At 44.1% G+C, this 21,944-nt stretch overlaps 1 protein-coding gene and 1 long non-coding RNA gene across 3 annotated transcripts in view; both read right to left on the bottom strand.

The window, feature by feature from the left end:
- ITIH2 (inter-alpha-trypsin inhibitor heavy chain 2) overlaps window positions 1-21,944 on the bottom strand; it is a 46,122-nt gene that overhangs the window by 15,895 nt on the left and 8,283 nt on the right. For both annotated transcript variants that reach the window (XM_079992321.1, XM_079992320.1), the window contains exons 5-16: window positions 19,645-19,749; window positions 17,414-17,576; window positions 16,843-16,950; window positions 15,385-15,513; window positions 14,980-15,096; window positions 13,228-13,396; window positions 8,354-8,479; window positions 7,162-7,343; window positions 5,611-5,796; window positions 4,854-4,993; window positions 3,354-3,526; window positions 2,470-2,592 (exon numbers count right to left, since the gene is read on the bottom strand). In XM_079992321.1, the coding sequence (XP_079848447.1) occupies window positions 2,470-2,592; window positions 3,354-3,526; window positions 4,854-4,993; window positions 5,611-5,796; window positions 7,162-7,343; window positions 8,354-8,479; window positions 13,228-13,396; window positions 14,980-15,096; window positions 15,385-15,513; window positions 16,843-16,950; window positions 17,414-17,576; window positions 19,645-19,749 (1,721 nt within the window). The remainder of the gene's footprint in view (window positions 1-2,469; window positions 2,593-3,353; window positions 3,527-4,853; window positions 4,994-5,610; window positions 5,797-7,161; window positions 7,344-8,353; window positions 8,480-13,227; window positions 13,397-14,979; window positions 15,097-15,384; window positions 15,514-16,842; window positions 16,951-17,413; window positions 17,577-19,644; window positions 19,750-21,944) is intronic.
- On the bottom strand, window positions 17,592-18,424 carry LOC307225355. The gene is made up of 3 exons (XR_013842924.1): window positions 18,363-18,424; window positions 17,995-18,084; window positions 17,592-17,927 (listed from the first exon to the last, which is right to left on the bottom strand). It is a non-coding gene; the product is annotated as an uncharacterized lncRNA (long non-coding RNA).

The following is a 21,944-nucleotide window of genomic DNA, read 5'->3' as shown; positions in this document are numbered from 1 at the left end:
GCTCATCTCTCTCTATAGGCCGAGGGAACCAGTGTTTGTCCACAGATAGTTTTTTGGGGTCATGTGGCAAACCAGAGCAGCGCACAGAAGCGCCGTTTACCTTCCCGCCAGGGCGGTACCTATTTATCTACTTGCACTTTGATGTGCTTTCGAACTGCTAGGTTGGCAGGAGTTGGGACGGAACAATGGGAGTTCACCCCGTCACAGGGATTCAAACCGCCAATCTTCTGATCGGCGAGCCCTAGGCTCTGTGGTTTAGACCAAAGTGCCACCAGCGTCACTACTAACAAACAGACGAAACTCTGCAGCAAATAGGATCATAGGATCATAGGGACCCCTAAGGACCATCTAGTCCAGGGGTTAGCAAACATTTTCAGCAGGGGGCCGGTCCACCGTCCCTCAGACCTTGTGTGGGGCTAGACTATCTATCTATCTATCTATCTATCTATCTATCTATCTATCTATCTATTTGGGAGATGAACGAAATCCTGTGCCCCACATATAACCCAGAGATGCATTTTAAATAAAAGGACACATTCCACTCATGTAAAAACACGCTGATTCCTGGACTGTCTGTGGGTCGGATTGAGAAGGCAATTGGGCTGCATCTGGCCCACGGACCTTAGTTTGCCTACCCCTGCCCTTGATCACCTTGGTTGCCCTCCTCTGCACACCTTCCAGTTTGTCGACATCCTTAAATTGTGGGGCTCAGACCTAGACATGGAATCTGTGGCTTATGGGACTGATAATGATCTAGTCCATGGGTAGGCAAACTAAGGCCTGGGGGTCCAGATCCAGCCCAATTGCCTCCTAAATCCAGTCCGTGGACATTCCTGGAATCAGCGTGTTTTTACATCAGTGGAATGTGTCCTTTTATTTAAAATGCATCTCTGGGTTATTTTGTGGGACCTCCCTGGTGTTTTTACATGAGTAGAATGTGTGCTTTTATTTATTTGTGGGGCCTAGGAATTCGTTCATTTCCCCCCCAAAAAATATAGTCTGGCCCTCCACAAGGTCTGCGGGATAGTGGACAGGCCCCCTGCTAAAAAAGTTTGCCTACCCTGATCTAGTCCAACCACCCTGCATTGCAGGAATCTCAACTCAAGCATCGCTGGCAGGTGGCCACCCAACCTCTGCTTAGAGACCTCCAAGAAAAGAGAGTCTATTGTTACCATAAAGAACCAATGCAGAAGCAAGCAGCAGCTACGTCAGCTGCTGGTGGCTGGAAAGCCAGACAGGGTGTTTGTGACTGTTACCATGGCAATAAAGGGGCAGTCCATTCTCCGTATTGAGCACCAGACGTGAGCTCAGTGTGTGACATATGACCTGTACAGGGTGTACAAGGGTGGAGTTAGATACTCTCTGCTGTTGTGAAGAGTGCAGATATCTTTATCTGTATGGCTGCTAAAGACAGAAATAAAGACATGTAAATACATCTCTGTCTGAGTCTGATTCCCCTCCCTGGGGAGCAGGGAGGAGGAGAGAAGCAGTGGTGTGTTTTTCTCACAGTCTGGGAAGAATCGCCGATACAGACCTCGCCTGTTTACCTGCCGGGAGTTGCAGGGGGAGGTCAAAGGAATTCAGCCGGTGTCTGGAGAGGTAGGCACATTCCTCTGACCGAGGCAGAATTCCAACATCTATAACCTCCAGAGGGAGTCCATTCTATGGTTGAACAGCTCTTACCATCAGAAAGTCCTTTCTAAGGTTTGGTTGGAATCTCCTTTCTTGCAGTTCGAATCCATTGGTTCACATATTACCCCTTGGAGCAGCGCAAAAAAAGCTTTCTCCATTTGACAGCCTTGTAAATGTTTTAAGATGGCTATCAGATCACCTCTTGGCCTTCTCTTCTCCAGGCTAAATAACAACATGCTTAATAAATTTCAGTGGCTTCCCCTGTCTTTAGGTTTTGCACTCTCCTCCCCCATATCATAGAATCATAGAATCATAGAATCATAGAATCATAGTTGGAAGAGACCACAAGGGCCATCGAGTCCAACCCCCTGCCAAGCAGGAAACACCATCAAAGCACTCCTGACATATGGTTGTCAAGCCTCTGCTTAAAGACCTCCAAAGAAGGAGACTCCACCACACTCCTTGGCAGCAAATTCCACTGTCGAACAGCTCTTACTGTCAGGAAGTTCTTCCTAATGTTTAGGTGGAATTTTCTTTCTTGTAGTTTGGAACCATTGCTCCGTGTCCGCTTCTCTGGAGCAGCAGAAAACAACCTTTCTCCCTCCTCTATGTGACATCCTTTTATATATTTGAACATGGCTATCATATCACCCCTTAACCTCCTCTTCTCCAGGCTAAACATGCCCAGCTCCCTTAGCCGTTCCTCATAAGGCATCGTTTCCAGGCCTTTGACCATTTTGGTTGCCCTCCTCTGGACACGTTCCAGAGGAACGTTCCAGATCGTCACTGCAGGGAGGAAAAGTGATGAGCACAATGCAGGGACCCATTTTCTCTTACCAGCATGTATGGCTGATGCAGTTGGGCCCATGAGGAGAGATGAAGGATCTTTTGCCCCGGATGTGGGCTTGGCCCAAGCTGGGATGGAATTCTCAGGCTTGGGGTGGCCAACAGCTAAAGCACCTGTAAGAAAAAAGGAATGAAATTACTTTTTTAAAGGACCCCTGGATGGTTAAGCCCAGTCAAAGGCGACTATGGGGTGTGGCGCTCATCTCGCTTTCAGGCCAAGGGAGCTGGCGTTTGTCCACAGATAGATTTCCGGGCCACGTGAAAGAGAAAAACAACTACCAGACTTTTAGAAGACATCCGAAGGCAGCCCTGTTTAGGGAAGCTTTTAATGTTTAATAGGTTATTGTATTTTAATATTCTGTTGGAAGCCACCCAGAGTGGCTTTGGAAACCCAGCCAGATTGGTGGGGTATAAATAAATTATTATTATTATTATTATTATTATTATTATTATTATTATTATTATTAGGCCAGCATGACTAAACCACTTCTGGTGCAATAGAACACCATGATGGAAACCAGAGCACATGGAAATGCCGTTTACCTTCCCGTCGCAGCGGTACCTATTTATTTACTTGCGCTGGCATGCTTTCAAACTGCTATGTTGGCAGGAGCTGGGACAGAGCAAGGGGCACAGCTGTCAACATTTCCCTTTTTATAAGGGAAATTCCCTTATTCTGAATAGTATTCCTCACAAGAAAAGGGAAAAGTTGACAGCTATGGCAAGGGAATCTCACCCTGTTGCGGAGATTCAAACCACCGACCTTCCAATCAGCAAGCCCAAGAGGCTCAGCGGTTTAGACCACAGCACTACCCATGTCCTTTACCTACAGACCTATGTAATGCCCTGACAACTGGGAATAGTGTGGAACCAACCTGGGCAGCACCCTCTTTTGCGGTCTTGGGGTGAGTCAGCCAACATCAGCTCGTCTCCGTTTGGGCTCTCAATCAACATCGCTGTGTATGGGGTCACAATGTGATGGTCCAAAGACATCTGCAAGATCTTCTTTGTGATGTTCCTTTTCAGGGCAGCCGTGGTGGCCAGGTTTCTAGGTGGTACAAAAACAAATGATCTTCAAGGCTGCCCCATGGAAGACAAAGCAAGCTTCTTTTCTCCTGCTCTGGAGGGTAGGACTCATACCAATGGCTTCAAGTTGCAAGGAAGGATATTTCCGATTCAACATTACAAAGAACTTTCCAACAGTTAGAGCTGTTTGACTGTGGAACGGTCTCCCTGACAAGCTTGCAGACTCTCCTTCCTTGGGGGTTTTTAAGCAGAGGTTGGGTGGCCATTTGTCATGGATGCTTTAAAAGAGATTCCTGCACTGCAGGGGGTTGGACTAGATGACCCTCAGGGTCCTTTCCCTTCTATGATTCTGTGATTCTATGAACCCTCTACACTACCAAGGGATGAGTGAATCTGTCAAATTTCAGCCCAGACACTGAGATCCAGCACCGAGGGCCTTCTGGCGGTTCCCTCACTGCGAGAAGTGAGGTTACAGGGAACCAGGCAGAGGGCCTTCTCGGTAGTGGCGCCCGCCCTGTGGAACGCCCTCCCTTCAGATGTGAAGGAAATAAGCAGCTATCCTATCTTTAAAAGACATCTGAAGGCAGCCCTGTTTAGGGAAGTTTTTAATATTTAATGCCGTATTTTTTTAACACTCGATTGGGAGTCGCCCAGAGTGGCTGGGGAAACTCAGCCAGATGGGCGGGGTATAAGTAATAAGTAGTAGTAGTAGTAATAGTCGTAGTAGTAGTAGTTGTTGTTTATCTCTCTTTCGTATCCATATCCATTTGTGAACTTTTTGTGGTGGTGGTGGTGGGGGGAGAATTTCTAGCCTGTAATATTACATATGAGCCTGTACTACTGATGAAGCCTAGGATGGCGAAACAAGGCTAATATTCCGGAAATCCTTGTCTTAGTGAAAGGATTCTGTGGAACTGTAACAATTGTTCATGTGGATTATTGGAATCTATGAACAGACAGGTGGAATAGACACTTATACATGTGTGGACCTTATATATGAACTGACTAGAGAATGAACTGATCCACTGGGTCTTCTGCTTTTTTCGTTGAACTTTAGGAGACTTCTGTTGAAATCTACAATTTGATACAATGAAGTATACCTTATTTATTTAAAAGTACAGCCGGTTACGTCTTGTGTGTTTATTGAGTATGTTTCACGTAACCATAGGTTTGTTGTCATTTAAACTGAGCCAGTCACAATCCGACTCTACAGAATGCATACTAACTGTACAGTACACAGAATCACTAGTACTGGGTCTCAGCTAGCATTATTTCAGAGCTAGAATTACAGAAATTCTTCCTCTTCTGGGGAAGGCTCTAAGAAATCCACCGAGTGCTTTCCTTCTCACCTCTCAGCCATCAGTTGGTTGATGGTAATGTAGGCCCACAGCTTTTCAGTGAATTTTGGGTCTGCATGATTATCTTTGCTCAGGAACTCATCCAGTCCCTCAACATCGGCCAGAGTCTCCAAGACCAGCTGTGCATTGGACTAAAAATGGGGAAGAGAAATAAGAGAGATACAAAGACCTTTTGTGAGAAACTTCCCCTCAGGTGCTATGTTGATGCTATTAAAGTGTTTCTTACCCATCCTTCAAAAACAGGAATGGGAAAATCGGTCCATTTCTAGTTTCTCCATTTTCCAATCAAAAGTTCAGCTCTTCACATTTCCATATTGGTTTGGGAATTCCTGATTATAAAAGACCTCAATACAATTCACCAGCATTTTAGGGAGAATTCCTCCTAGTATATGCACATTTTTATATGCAATTTTGGCTAATTTACTTAATTTTGCAAGCAATTTTCCCCAGATAAAATGCATCTGTTGCATGTTATTTTCGCTAAGGTATGTATCTCACATATGTTTTCCCTAGTCTATGCATTTCTGTACATGTTGCAACAGCTGGAGAACTGCATTGCAGATGTGAATTTTGAAGGATGGATGCAATTTGGTTTGCATATCATTTCAGGAACTGTGAATTAGGTAAGTTCACCTGGTAAATAAAAAACTGATTCAAATGTCATCCCCACCCCTACTGAGAAAGCTCCCCACAGTGGCGTAAACATCTGCACTGGGGAATGAGATAAATGCGCAAACACTCTACTCACGGCAGTGGCTGTAATCATACTCTGCAAGTGTTGCACGTTTTCAGTGTCTACTTTTCCTGCGACCACAATCTCAGAGCCTCCAAAATAGTTCTGGAAAGTGTTGTGGGTGACATCGGACACCATTCCGTGCGGGTAGTTGAACTCCAGCTTTTTGAGAAGTGGCGTGGAGACTTGGTTGTAGAATTTCTGCAAAATCCAAGGAGGAGGAGAAGTGATGACAGCTTGGTTTTTAAGAGAAAATTGCATCAGGCATGTGCAAGATAATAATAATAATAATAAATAATAATAATAATAATAATAATAATAATAATAATAATAATAATAATATCATTTATTATTTATACCCTGCCCATCTGGCCGGGCTTCCCCAGCCACTCTGGGCGGCTTCCAACAAAATATTAAAATACAGTAATGCATCAAACGTTAAAAGCTTCCCTAAACAGGGCTGCCTTCAGATGTCTTCTAAAAGTCTGGTAGTTGTTGTTCTCTTTGACACCTGGTGGGAGGGCGTTCCACAGGACGGGTGCCACTACTGAGAAGGCCCTCTGCCTGGTTCCCTGTAACTTCTCGCAGTGAGGGAACCGCCAGAAGGCCCTCGGTGCTGGACCTCAGTGTCCGGGCAGAACGATGGGGGTGGAGACGCTCCTTCAGGTATACTGGACCGAGGCCGTTTAGGGCTTTAAAGGTCAGCACCAACACTTTGAATTGTGCTTGGAAACGTACTGGGAGTCTGGTATCCTAAGTGGAACAGGACAGAACAACAGTGGGGAAACTGGGGACAGGGAGGAGAAGATGGGATTCGAAGATGTTTAGTCAAGACCCTCTACATTCATTCTATAAAAGTTATTTTTTGTAGGGGTTCCTCCAGGTGTCCTGTTTTTAGTGTGCAACCATTCAACTGGCCAGCTAAACCAGGTAAGCGCAACTGCTTGCTTCTCGCTCTCTCCTGTCCCTTATTCAGCTAACGTGAACTAGCAATAAGCCTAGGCCTGCTAATGTCCTTTGCGCCGTGATTCCTAAGTGTTCAACAGCCAACTGGCTGGCTGCTGAGTGTTTGAAAACCACAGCAAGGAATTTCAAAAGGTAGGTGGGACAACCCACCTGCCAATCGTGAGACACCTGAATGTCATGTGATGGACAGGCGGGTTTGCCTCACCAACTTGTCACAGTTATCTGGCCCCTCAAGCTAAAACACCTCCTTTAGAAGAAAGGTCCTAATTGTATAAGCTGTTCAACAGTAGGACAGATTGCCTTAGGAGTTTACGGGGTCACTGTCACAGGATATATTTTTGAAAAGAGGCTGGATAGCCATCTATTCAGGGATCCCAAACTTCTTGCACCTGCAAGAAGTTAGTTTAGATGTCCTCCAACGACCCTTGCAAGTCTTTGGTTCTATTAAATCCAGATAATTTAACAGATAACCAGATGATAAGATGATGATGATGATGATTTTTTGTAAAGAGGTTGTATGTGTCATGTTTTCCTTTCATTCTCACCCTCCTTTGTGTTCCATAAAATTTTGTATAATGGGGAGAGAGGGTGGAAATTCACCTTCATTTGAGATGAGGTCTCCTGGTTCCCAAAAACCCTCTGGGCAACACCATTGTTTTCATGAGCCAGCCTTTTCAGAAAATCATAATCCACGTCGAATCCGATACCAAGGCAGAACAAAGAGATATCGTCCCGAATGTTCTTCTTCACGTTCTTCTGAATTGTAGGCAGCTTAAGTTCTCCTGATGGGGAATGGAAAGGAAGGAAATGGTCGCATTCACCCAGGACTGTTCCATTAAAGTGTTGCATGTGAGTCCGAAAATGAAGGAAAATAATAAATCAAGATGCTATTTCTTGGTACAGTGGTATATTGGTTCTCAAACGCCTTGGTACTCAAACAGCTTGGAACCCGAACATTGCAAACCCGGAAGTAAGTGTTCCGGTTCGTGAACTGTTTTCGGAAGCTGAATGTGCTCCATTTTGAATGTTACGCTTCTGATTTGAGTGCCACACTTCTGTTTTGAGTGTTACGCTGTCTGTTTTTGCTATTTATTTTGCGTTTTTGTGGCTCTTTTTTGTTTCGTTTTTATGACTGTGTGGAACCCAGTTCAGCTACTGATTGGTTGGTTGATTGATTGATCATCTATTCCAGGGGTAGGCAACCTAAGGCCCATGGGCCACAAGAGGCCCACGGGGGGGGGGTCGTTTAACTGGTCCACGAGCCGCCCCCAAACCGAGCCGCCCACTCGGTGAGTCCCCGCACACTGCGCTAAACGTGTCTGTGCAGATGCAGTCACTGGAAATCGCGTCTGCGCAGATGAAGGTACAGACACTGGAAATCGCGGGCGCTCACAGTCCAGCCCACGGACGGATCTCCGCTGGTGTGAACCGGCCCGGGTGAGGTAAACCTTGCCTACCTCTGATCTAGTCCGATCCCCTGCAATCACAGCTAAAGAATCCCTGATGGACTAGCCACCCAACCCATAAACCTCCTTTGCGCTGCGATGTTCTCCCCAATGCTACCACATTATTGCTCTTCAGAGGGGATATAGCATAATAAAAGTGAGACAATCTCCCCCTGCCCCCAAACGCTTCACCACCCCAATAGCATCATGAGCACAAATAATCATGAATGGGCAATGGGAAGGATGTTGTCTGTGTGCACATGCATGCAACAGGTTTCACTAAACTCAATGGTGCCGCTGGCTAGTTAGTCATGTTTAGGACCACATTGTAGCCGCAGGATTCTTACCAACGGTAGGATCTCCATCTGACACCAGCACGATCATGGATACAGAGTTTGGATCCAACAATCCTAGACTTGTAGCTTCATTTAAAATAAATATGGCCCGGAGAAGGGCGTCATTGATGTTTGTTCCTGTTTCAAAAAATGAGAAAGAGGCAATAAACAGACCGATACAGAGGGAAATAGGCGCATTTAAATCCTATTGAATTTAAGGACATCCCTATTTTCCCCAAAGTAATCAATGGGAGAGTTACAGCGCAGTCCTATAGATGTCTACTCAAAAGTAAAGCCAAGTTCAATGCGGCTTCAATGAGTTGAGTTTAATTGGGCTTACTTCCAGGTAGGTGTGCGTAGTATTGAGGGCATAGTATTCAGTGGGGCTTTCGGACCCTTAATTTTGGAGCACTGAATTCTGAGCACAATAGTTTACTCCTCCTCCTCGAGTTTCAATTACCAGTGACCCTTAACGAACTACAGCACCCAAAATTATTTCAGGGGGGAAACACGCTTCGAATGTGCCTTACAAGTATACTGCGTACATAATCTGATTTAATAGATCATCACTGCAGATAGCTCAGTCGGTAGAGCATGAGGCTCTTAATCTCAGAGTTGTGGGTTTGAGCCCCACGGTGGGCAAAGGATTCCTGCCTTGCAGGGGGTTGGACTAGATGACCCTCATGGTCCCTCCCAACTCGGCCATTCTGTGATTCTATGATCACTCACTCCCAGATAATCCCAAGAGTGGAGCTAACACTTAGAATTCTCTTTTTTTATATACATAAGATATTTATTAAAGTTTTCAAAAATAATACATCACAAAACAGAAAAAACAGAAAAACAAAAATAGAAAAATACAAAAATACAAAAAAATAAAAACCATTAAAAAAACACAAAGAGTTTCCATTTACTTATTTTCCTTTAACCTCTTTTCCAGACCTCCTCATACCTCCCTTTCTTATATTCCAGTTCAGGTTGTTTGTTCAGCAAATCCTCACTATTAATACTCTTACTTATTTCAAAACCTTATTTTCCATATCTCTTAAGCATTACAGCTGAAAACCACTTAGTTTCTATCCAGCATCATTCTAGCATTCCTTAATTTTACAATATTTCTGCAAATAGTCTTTAAACTTCTTCCAGTCCTCTTCCGCCGACTCTTTTCCCTGGTCTCGGATTCTGCCGGTCATTTCTGCCAGTCCCATGTAGTCAATCATCTTCATCTGCCATTCTTCCAGAGTGGGTAGATCTTGTGTCTTCCAATATTTTGCAATGAATATTCTTGCTGCTGTTGTCGCATACATGAAGAATGTTCTGTCCTTCTTTGGCACCAATTGGCCAACCATGCCCAGGTGAAAGGCCTCTGGTTTCTTCAGGAAGGTGTACTTAAACACCTTTTTCATTTCATTATAGATTAACACTTAGAATTCTCAACAAACTACAAATCCTAGGATTCTTTGGGTGAAACTATTACAATTCAATTTGAATTTAAATGATTATAGAGCAGGCATCCCCAACCTGTGGCCCTCCAGATGTTTTGGCCTACAACGCCCATGATCCCTAGCTAACAGGACCAGTGGTCAGGGATGATAGGAATTGTAGTCCATAATATCTGGAGAGCTGAAGGTTGGGGGATGCCTGTTATAGAGCTTCCTTGTAGTGCAGGTGGACCCCAAGAACATGAGAACACAAGAAGAGGCTGCTGGATTAGACCAAAGACCCATGAAGTCTAGCATCCCATGTCGGCATCTCCACTCGGCCAAGCTGATAAAGCCTCATTTTCCTCCGGCCAAACTTTCGGAATCGCCTCCGATGAATAATTAACGACCTGAGCCTTTGATGAGGCCTCAGGCATGTTCCCATTAAGCGGAGTTTCCAGCAGCATGCGGAAGTGATGAGATTTATGGCTACGTTGCAAAGAGTTTGATTTCTAAGCTACGCAGACAGAAAAGACATCCTCTCTCTATGAAAGCAGAGAGCAACTGAATAACAAAGGAACAAAGGAACAGGAAACCACTAACGTCACATCCTGTCTCCCGTGAGACTTCCAACAGCCTGGAAGGTCTCTGGAATGTAAACAGAGTCCTGTGACTCCAAGCAGCTGCACAGTGGCAAACAGAAACTAACATCCCATTCTCACAGTCGCTGACCAGATGACTGTGGGAAACCTGCAAGCAGGATTCTAGCACAATAACACTCTCCTTATGCTCTGGTTTCCAGCAAGTGGTATTCAGAAGCCTTGCTGCCTCCAACTGCATGCATGAGACTCTGTTGGTTATTTTTCTCTCATATATATTGGTGAAGTAGGGCTGCCTTCCCCAACATGATGCCCCTCCCCAGTGTGGTTGGACTCCAACTCCCACCAGCCCCAGTCCGCATGGCCAGTGGTCAGGAATAAGGGGAACTGTAGTCCAAAACAGCTGGGGGGGGCACCAGGTTGGGGAAGGCTGAACGAGAGCATGTCCTGCAAAAGGGGGTTACCCAAGATGGTGAGGCGTCTACAAATGGTGGGCATTCCCCTATTAAAATTTACTCCAAATCCCATCTCCTCCATCACCCTCTTCATGAAGCTCCAAGAAACGTTATCAAATGCTTTTTCTGCATCTATGAACATTAATGCTGCTTTTTTCTCATTTCTCACTTCCAGGTACTCTATAATATTCAATACATTTCTGATATTATCTTTAATTTGTCTGCCTGGAAGGAATCCAGCCTGGTCATGATGAATGAATTCTTTTTTAGAAAAATCATTCTATTTGCCAATACAAATGCAAATAATTTATAATCATTATTTAATAATGAGATCAGCCTATAAATCTGCCTATAATTTTTTATTAACGTCACATCCAAATCTTGCTTTGGTATCAAAGTTATATAGGCCTCTTTCCATGTTTCCAGAACTTCTCCTGTTTTTAAAATCTCATTCATTGTGTCTTTCAAAGAGTTCACCAGCTGCTCACTTAGTTTTTTGTAATATTTTGCTGTTATTCCATCTGGCACTGGAGATTTTGAGAGCAGGGCGTGTTTAGTCTGGGAATATAAGATTAAAGGGAGATGTCTTCAAAAACAAAAAAGGATGTCATGGAGAAGATGGATTGGTCTAGTTCACCGTTGCTCCAGTGATCTAAGTAATGCAAATTTAATGGAAACAAATTTCAGCTGAACATTAAAATATAGCATCTAGATCAAGGGAAGTAATAGTGCCACTGTATTCTGCTCTGGTCAGACCTCACCTGGAGTACTGTGTCCAGTTCTGGGCACCACAGTTCAAGAAGGACACTGACAAACTGGAGGAGGGCAACCAAAATGGTCAAAGGCCTGGAAACAATGCCTTATGAGGACTGGCTAAGGGAGCTGGGCATGTTTAGCCTGGAGAAGAGGAAGTTAAGGGGTGATATGATAGCCATGTTCAAATATATAAAAGGATGTCACATAGAGGAGGGAGAAAGGTTGTTTTCTGCTGCTCCAGAGAAGCGGACACGGAGCAATGGCTCCAAACTACAAGAAAGAAGATTCCACCTAAACATTAGGAAGAACTTCCTGACAGTAAGAGCTGTTCGACAGTGGAATTTGCTGCCAAGGAGTGTGGTGGAGTCTCCTTCTTTGGAGGTCTTTAAGCAGAGGCTTGACAACCATATGTCAGGAGTGCTCTGATGGTGTTTCCTGCTTGGCAGGGGGTTGGACTCGATGGCCCTTGTGGTCTCTTCCAACTCTATGATTCTATGATTCTATGATTCTATGAAAAGCAAGAGCTTGCCTTGGGAGGTGAAGGTTTCTTTCACCAGAGGCATTTAAACAGACGATAGATGACCTGCTACCAGCAATGCTGTGGTTTGAAGCTTCCTGTGCTGAGCAAGGGCTTGTGCATGATGATCTGCAAGATTCCCTTCGACTCTAATTGCTTCTATGATGCATTCCATAAACCTACTGTGAGAGGTGAGTGCTGCCAAAGCCAGCATAGATAAAACTCCAGGCTCGCCGCCAGTTTTTGTCTTTTAGATTTATTTACAAAGTTCAAAAGGTTTCCAGAGCTTCAAAGCATGTCCGTCCCTGTCTCATTAGATGCCTTGAATGGCTTTTTCTTACTCTTCCTTCCCCAGCAGGCTAATCAGCAGAAACCCCGCCTCTTATTTCCTCTGTTCAAAGGATAGCTAGTTCCGGGCTGAGCATGCCTCCTCCCTGCCTCTTCTTCGCTGTCAGATGAGAGGCTGCTAATTAGCTCTTTCGGCTCTCTATAAGTGCTGGTCTCGGAAGACACAGGATTTACCCACCCTGGAAGATTGGCAGATGAAAGTAATGGACTATATGGAATTGGCGGAAATGACTGGCAGAATCCGAGACCAGGGAGAAGAGTTGGTGGAAGAAGATTGGAAGAAATTCAAAGATTATTTACAGAAACATTGTAAAATTATCGAATGTTAAAATGATGTTGGAATGAAACGAAGTGGTTTTAGCAATAAAGTTAAAAGGAATATGTAAAAAGGGATGGATAAACTCGAAATTATAATATGAAAACTCGAAATTATAATATGTGAAGACAAAGAATTAAGAGAAAATTGAGAGAGTATGGATTTGCTGAATCAAATATTTGAATTGGAATACAAAAAAGGGAGGTGTGAGGAAGTCATGAAAATAAGTAAATGAACCGTAAGATATAGAAAGAGGGATTTGTTTTTAATTGTTTTTGCTTTTCTCAGTGTTTGTATTTTTTGTGTCTTTTCCCCCCTTATTTCTTATTATTATTTTTATAACTTTTCTTGTGGAAACTTTAATAAATATTTAAATATATATATATATATATATATATATATAAGTGCTGGTCTCCCCCCTTGGCTCTTTTGCCGTTTGCACTTCCCTGACACCTACTTTGGTACCATGCTCACCTCCATTGGGATGGATCCCCTCAATGTACTTCTTTGCGGCCTCTGTCTCCGATCTGGAGGCTTGCACCAATTGGTCTCTCCAGCACCGGACGTTGTGGTTGAAGTCGACGACTGAAAACTGGTCCGCGGAGCGGAGTTCCCCTAGGATGGTTCTCATGGCTTCAACCGTCTGTAAAATGAACCGTTGCAGTGAGAATTATGGTTACCGTTCTCCATTCATGTAACGTAAAACCATAGGACATTAATCCATTTCACAACTGTAGCACTGCATTGCCTAAAATGACTGGCAGATACTAAATTTTGTTATACAGTGGTACCTCAGATTACATATGCTTCAGGTTATAGACTCCGCTAACCCAGAAATATTGCTTCAGGTTAAGAACTTTGCTTCAGGATGAGAACAGAAATCGTGCTCTGGCGGCATGGCGGCAGCAGGAGGCCCAATTAGCTAAAGTGGTGCTTCAGGTTAAGAACAGTTTCAGGTTAAGAACGGACCTCTGGAACGAATTAAGTACTTAACCCGAGGTACCACTGTATTTTGCAACTTTGCGAATTGTGCAATTTTCTTCATCTTGTGAGCTATCTGGCCATCAACAATTGCGGCGATGATGACCTCAAATGCAATCCCTTGCATATTTTCTCAGATGCAAAACCCACTGTCTTCAGTGGAGATTTCTCCCTTGTAAGGGTGTTTAAGATTATGGACTACATTTTTCATTATTAGGGGATAAATTTTAGTTTTAATGGGTCAGAGTCTACCCTGGTTGATGCACGGACACCTGACATGCAGCAAACCCTCCGGCATCTGTTTATATTTCAGGGATACAGGTATGCAGAGATGGTACCTGGTCCCCCAGTGTTAACTCCTATGGAATCTCATAAACCCCAATGTGCACTTTCCCTTTCCATTAAAAACCTCTTAGAGGCATGAAAAAATAAACAACCCCGAACCGTTAACAGCTCCTTATATTAACTCCTGTATCAAGCTATTGCATTGTTAAAAGACCCCCCCTCCGAATTTCTTATTAAGTTTTCCCAATTTTCACACATACATTTCAATACATAATAATAAAAAACTCCACCGACTCCCCAACCCCCCTATTCCAAGGGTTTCTGTTCCTTTCCCTCTGCTTTACTCTGTCTTCTATCTCTTAAACCTTAACAAAACTCCTGGAATCTTCAATCTTTTCTGTTGTTCAAAGTTCAAATCCTGCTTGTGTGTTCATCATATACAGTGGTACCTCGGGTTACAGACGCTTCAGGTTACAGATGCTTCAGGTTACTGACTCCGCTAACCCAGAAATAGTACGTCGGGTTAAGAACTTTGCTTCAGGATGAGAACAGAAATTGTGCTCCGGCAGCGCGGCAGCAGCAGGAGGCCCCATTAGCTAAAGTGGTACCTCAGGTTAAGAACAGTTTCAGGTTAAGAACGGACCTCCAGAACAAATTACCGTAAGTTCTTCACCCGAGGTACCACTGTAAAAATATTTATTTAAATAATCTGGATATGCAGTGTTTTATTCCCCTTCAAACACACGTTATCTTTCACCAGGTCAAACTGATTCCATTGGTCTTTTTCATGAAGCTCTGCAAAATTTTGCCTCTGGCTATATCAGAAACAAATGCCACCCTCAGGCTGGAAAAAGGTTCCCCTGCCTCTGATTTCTTAAAAAAGCAGCAACAATGAAACCATCTCCTATACAAAGAAGGACACCTTGCCAAGATGGATGTCTTGTTGCTTCTACCACTTACCTGCCTCATTTTCAATCCCCACATTGAACCGCTGACATCGATCACAAAGAGGATGTTTTTCGGCAGAGGATCCAGGTTTTCAGGAGCAAAGTAGTGGATAAAATACCCGTTGAAGATCTGCAAAATAAAAAGAAGGAACCCAGATGTTTCATTTCCTAGGAAATGAACATAGAAGGTATTGTAATTTTGGAAGTTCTGAAATGGGCAAGACCTCTGGCAACCCTTGCGGGTCATGAAATCAAAATAATAAGCAGTTATAGCTTGCTCATTCCTATGGAATATTTTAGCCTGTGTCTCCCCAAGCCGTTTGCTTTGGTACCAGAGAGTCCAGTTGATAGATGACTATCTAGCCCGCATTTCTAAGCACGCTCCTTAAAGTGCTCCCCATCTGCAGAGCCAATGTACCTCCAGTTCGCCAGCTTTGCTGTCTCTGTTGACATCGTAAGTGACCACAAAATGGCCATCGACTGCTGTAGAAGAACAGGTGGGACACTTTTGTTGCTGAGCCACTGTTGGTTTGAAGGATACATGAGCCTTGAAGGAAAATCACAATGGCACAAGTGAGGCATTTTCATGCAACCAAGGGTGTTAAGTTGTGGGTGAACATATCAGACGACACAGCGATTCTTCAAACAGCTCTTGTTTATTCACAGGCCAGGACAGAACTGAACTGAAGGGTTCAGTCAGCCTGCTTATATAGAGCTCCAGTACAACGTAACTGTAACAACTTTCTAAAACTATCCAATCACTGAACGTCACTTTCGATCCCTTATTTGCATAACTATCTACAGTATCCCCCTGCTGGCCCAGGGTGAGAACTTCAGTACATAACAAATGGTATTTGCATAAACCACAGCTATAATTTGAATGCAAAACCTGCCGGCATTTTTAAAAGCTCTCCTTTCCCCTTTCAGTCCTTCATTTGCAGATGACGCAGACTTAAAAAAAAACTATCTGTCTATCCTAAATGTTTTTACAGTGCTCCTCGGTTATATTCTCAGGATGGTTTCATGAAGTGCTGTTCGCATAAACGAGCAATTTTATGCACACATGGGTTTAAATAAAGTGGGATGATCCAGATTGGGATTTCAGTTACAGGGCCTTTATTCCTCCCCCTCCAACTGCAGTCCCAGTCTGGATTAGGCCCTTTAACATCAAAACAATTTTTCCTTCCACTGCAAAACACAGCTGTGGAGGATATAGAACAGGCATAGGCAAACTCGGGACTAAACTGCTTCTGGCGCAATGGAATAGTGTGATGGAAACCAGAGCACACAGAAACACCCTTTACTTTCCCGCTGCAGTGGTACCTATTTATCTACTTGCACTGGTGCACTTTCGAACTGCTAGGTTGGCAGGAGCTGGGACAGAGCAACAGGATCTCACCTCACTGCGGGGATTCGAACCACCGACCTTCTGATCGGCAAGCCCAAGAGGCTCAGTGGTTTAGACCATAGCGCCACCAGCATCCCTCATGACTAGTAACCATGACTAGTAGCCACTGGTCGCCTTAAACTCCATGAATGTGCCTAAACATCATTTAAAACCATCCAAAACTGCCTCATGAGAGAGTGAGTTCCATAGTTTAACTATGCACTGCAAGAAAAAGTACTTTCTTTCATCTGCCGCTGAACCTTCCAGGTTTCTAACATTTCTGAGGTTCACCAGTCTGCACTTTGTGGTCTTATGGAGATCTTCCTCTTTAGATGGGGACAGCACTTCCTTCAAAACGTGGAAAGCCACCCATTTGCGTTTGTGGGTCCCTCCTGCTTCTCCTGTTGTGTGGGGCCTTGCGCTCCTGCCCCCAGAATCCTGCCCCAACAGCAGCTCCATTTCTCCCCACAGGGACACTGTCTGCATTACCTTTTTCTCTCCTTTGGAGATGGTATGGATACCTTCAAACTGGTCTCCAAGTGAACTGGGGACATGGACAAAGTGAAGGCCCTGAGGCTCGATGATGCGAACGTCCACCTGTGGTCACACAGCGCAGAGGAGTTTAGAAGCAACAAATAGAAACAGTGAAATAACAGGAACACCTCTAGAAAAATGCGGTGCATCTTTCCAAAGCATTCCAGGAACAATCTCCAATTTAGGATGGCTTCAAAATTACGCTGCGTTTTGATGCATCTTAATATATTCTGATAATTGGGCATGATTTATATTTGTGTTTTGTTTTGTGTACATTGTTCAGAGATGCTTATTTGCGACACTTAAAATGTGGAATTGCAATTAGTTTTTATTTTATTTTATTTAATAAAATTAGTAGTAGCAGCAGCACAAGCGCTCCTTTGGTCCGAACACAGAATTCCTGTTGTATTACACAGATTCCTTTTTGTTGAGAGATTTCTGATGAAATATGACTGCAAATTAAATTAACTAAGTTTTTAAAGTGGTGCTCCAAACCCACAATTTCGGCCCTGTCTTTTTGCTTTACCTCCAAGTGTTTGGCCAGCCTGCCTGGCTGAAGGGGGATAACATGCTCGTACGTCGATAGCTTCCTCCGAATTGGCTCTTGGTAATGGATTTCAAACTGGACTTTGGTTCCTCCTGGCACGTTGAGTTCAGCTTTGAAGTTCTCCATGTCCAGGGTGTTGCTCCTGAATTCAGTCATCAATAAACACAGGGGAGGAGAAACACCCTAGCCCTTAACATGCCACCGAAATGCCAGCAGTAAATTGAGACAGGGGCAGGACATCTCATAATAATCTCTGCACTTTAAAATATTTTCCATTCAGTTCATCAGAAAACAAATTTTCCACAAAACCATTTTATTTTATTTGATAACCAATTTAACCTTTTCTGCTAATCATGTATGCTGCACCAGGCTTGGGAAAGCTTCCAGGCATCTCAAGATCATCTAGATAAGTATTCGTTCTTAGAGTTCCCCAGAAGTGGACTACAACTCCCATCATCCCCAGCTGATTTGGCGGACTACAACTCACATCACCCTTAGCTGATTTGGGGACTACAATGCCTATCACCCCCAGCTGATTTGGGGACTACAACTCCCATCACACCCAGCTGATTGGGTGGACTACAACTCCCATCACCCCCAGCTGATTGGGTGGACTGCAACTCCCATCACCCTTAGCTGATTTTTGGGGACTACAACTCCCATCACCCTCAGCTGATTTGGGGACTACAACTCCCATCACACCCAGCTGATTGGGTGAACTACAACTCCCATCACCCCCCAGCTGATTGGGTGGACTACAACTCCCATCACCCTTAGCTGATTTAGGGACTACAACTCCCATCACCCCCAGCTGATTTGGGGACTACAACTCCCATCATCCCCAGCTGATTGCATGGACTACAACTCCCATCACCCTCAGCTAATTGGGTGGACCACAACTCCCATCATCCCCAGTTGATTTGGGGACTACAACTCCCATCACCCTCAGCTCATTGGGTGGACCACAACTCCCATCATCCCCAGCTGATTTCGCCAATGATCAAGGGGGCGATGGAAGTTGCGGTCCAACAGCATCTGAGGACTCAAGATGACACTGATCCACATGATGAGTCGTCACGTGCCAGAAAATCATTAAAAGGTGGGTGAAGCCAGGATACAAGGATTGTTCTGAGGCTTTTGGAGGCCCCTGACAAGTCAACATCTTGTGCTTCTTCCATATTAAAAATAAGCCTATATGAACCGGGAATCAATGAGCTGGTTCTTTGCCATCCCTCTGGCATTCAAATATAAGGACTGCCTATGTGGATCGGACAAATATTGGCCAGAATTCTGTCAGCCACTTGCCCCTAGAAATCTCTCAAACAGTTCATAATAGTGGTAGTTCTTTGAACAAGAAGGCTACAGACCCAAATATGCTCTGGCAGTGAATTTGGGAGGTTTGCAGAACTACAAGACATGTTTTAAAAGCCCTAAGGGGCAACACCCCCCCCCAAAAAAACTGAGCATTGTAGCCATGGAAAGGGGGCATGGAACGGAGTATCCTGGAATAGGGAATGCCTGGCTGGCTGGCAGTCTGCACACCTGTTCGAAGGTGAGGATAAACTGGTAGTTTTTTGTTGCAGGCTCAGCTTGCCATGTCTGTTCACTGGGGCACCTATTGCCCATTAATGTGACCAACACTTTTTATTCAAAAGCCATTTCTGCAGATGGTTCTCTATGACATTCCACAGAAATACGTTCTATAAGGCATTGATCAGCAACAGATTCCCCACTCCCCCAGAGGCCAATACTTTTGGGAGAGCTAAGCCTTTCTACCAATCTCTCCATCCATTTAAAATGGGCCTTTGGGTTTTGGAGACTGAGGCCCTCAAGGAGAGAATTCATCCTTTTAGATTTTATTCATTTGATTCCCACCTTTTTTCGAAGGACCTCAAGGTCCCTACTCCCCATTTCACCCTCAAAACAACAACCCTGTGAGGTAGGGTTGGTCAACAGACACTGACTGGCCCATGGTCACCAGGTGAACTTCATGGCAGAGCGGTGATTTGAACCCTGGTCTCCCAGCTCCTAGTCCATCACTCTAGATAGGTAGGTAGGTAGGTAGGTAGGTAGATGATAGATAGATGATAGATAGATAGATAGATAGATAGATAGATAGATAGATAGACAGACAGGTAGGTAGATAGATGATAGATAGATAGATAGATAGATAGATAGATAGATAGATAGATATGAAGTCAGGTTCATACCTCAATATTCCTGCAGCTTTGCCTTTCGCTCTTGCTTGGGCATATTGACTTCTGGCTGCAGATTTCTCCTTCACGGAACTAGTGAATGTGATGCCGTTGACATTCCTGAGGGGCAGAAAGCCAGTCACAAATATTATCAACAACTGCAAAATACTTGGAAGGAGGAGAGGGGAATTTTCTTGTTCTTTCTACTTTTTCTTTTTAGAAATATATATATATATATATATATATATATATATATATATATATCCAAAAATGATATCACCACACACACAAAATTTCATCCATGTGTCCCTCAGCCTCCTGGAATGATAAGCTAAGCATGACAAAAATCCCATGAAAATTTCTCTGACAATAATTTGACAGTTCTCAAAGGTGATTTCTTTTCTTACTGGTTGATGGGGAATGGTACTGGAGGTGTGAGGAATGCAGGGGAATTCCTTTGTCACTGCAGTATGAGAAATACCTCTAAAGAACGATTGTGATCTGAAAGGAGAATGGTGATGGTTCCCTCAGGTCCCAGGATGTGGAATAATGTGCCATCGGAATTTTTTTTGAAATAAATGTGCTTGTGGGAGGGGGGTGGGTATGGGTTTGTTTTGTTCTTGTTTTTATTATGTATTTTGTTTTTTTGTATCTTGTATTTTTTTATCCTGAGATATTTGGATGAAGGGCAGTACGTATACAAATAAATTAATAAAATTAAAAAGTGGTGTCTGTTTTTCTGCAGGAACCTCTAGTTCATGCCTGGTTCAAGTTTTTTTTTTAAGTAGTTTTTTATTTTATTTTTATAGGCGCTGGAAGCCGCCCAGAGTGGTGGGGTATTATTAATAATTAATAATAATAATAATAATAATAATAATAATAATAATAATAAATAATAATAATAAATAATAATAAATAAATAAATATAATAATAATAATAATAATAATAATAATAATAATAATAAATAATAATAAATAATAATAATAATGTCATACCTCAGCTCCCAAATGCCTTGGGAGTCAAACATTTCGGCTCCCAAACAATCAAAAACCAGAATAATAATAATAATAATAATAATAATAATAATAATAATAATTTATTATTTATACCCCGCCCATCTGGCTGAGTTTCCCCAGCCACTCTGGGCGGCTCCCAATCAGTGTTAAAAACAATACAGCATTACATATTAAAAACTTCCCTGAACAGGGCTGCCTTAAGATGTCTTCTGAATGTCAGGTAATTCTTTATCTCTTTGACATCTGATGGGAGGGCGTTCCACAGGTCGGGCGCCACTACCGAGAAGGCCCTCTGCCTGGTTCCCTGTAGCCTCACTTCTCGCAATGAGGGAACCGCCAGAAGGCCCTCGGCGCTGGATCTCAGTGTCCGGGCTGAACGATGGGGGTGGAGATGCTCCTTCAGGTATACAGGACCGAGGCCGTTTAGGGCTTTAAAGGTCAGCACCAACACTTTGAATCGTGCTCGGAAACGTACTGGGAGCCAGTGCAGATCTCTCAGAACCGGTGTTATGTGGTCCCGGCGGCCACTCCCAGTCACCAGTCTAGCTGCCGCATTCTGGATTAATTGCAGTTTCCGGGTCACCTTCAAAGGTAGCCCCACGTAGAGCGCGTTGCAGTAGTCCAAGCGTGAGATAACCAGAGCATGCACCACTCTGGCGAGACAGTCCGCGGGAAGGTAGGGTCTTAGCCTGCGTACCAGGTGGAGCTGGTAGACAGCTGCCCTGGACACAGAGTTAACCTGCGCCTCCATGGACAGCTGTGAGTCCAAAATGACTCCCAGGCTGCGCACCTGGTCCTTCAGGGGCACAGTTACCCCATTCAGGACCAGGGAATCCTCCACACCTGCCCGCCTCCTGTCCCCCAAAAACAGTACTTCTGTCTTGTCAGGATTCAACCTCAATCTGTTAGCCGCCATCCAACCTCCAACCGCCTCCAGGCACTCACACAGGACCTTCACCGCCTTCACTGGTTCTGATTTAAAGGAGAGGTAGAGCTGGGTGTCATCTGCATACTGATGAACACCCAGTCCAAACCCCCTGATGATCTCTCCCAGCGGCTTCATATAGATGTTAAAAAGCATGGGGGAGAGGACCGAACCCTGAGGTACCCCACAAGTGAGGGCCCAAGGGTCTGAACACTCATCCCCCACCACCACTTTCTGAACACGGCCCAGGAGGAAGGAGCGGAACCACTGTATAACAGTGCCCCCAGCTCCCAGCCCCTCTAGACGGTCCAGAAGGATGTTATGGTCGATGGTGTCAAAGGCCGCTGAGAGATCCAGCAGAACTAGGAAACAG

This window comes from Podarcis cretensis (genome assembly GCF_951804945.1).
Source record: "Podarcis cretensis genome assembly, chromosome: 10".
NCBI classification, from domain to species: Eukaryota; Metazoa; Chordata; class Lepidosauria; order Squamata; family Lacertidae; genus Podarcis; species Podarcis cretensis.
Note: the sequence above shows the minus strand (reverse complement) of the source record. Positions and strands in the feature narration are given on the sequence as shown.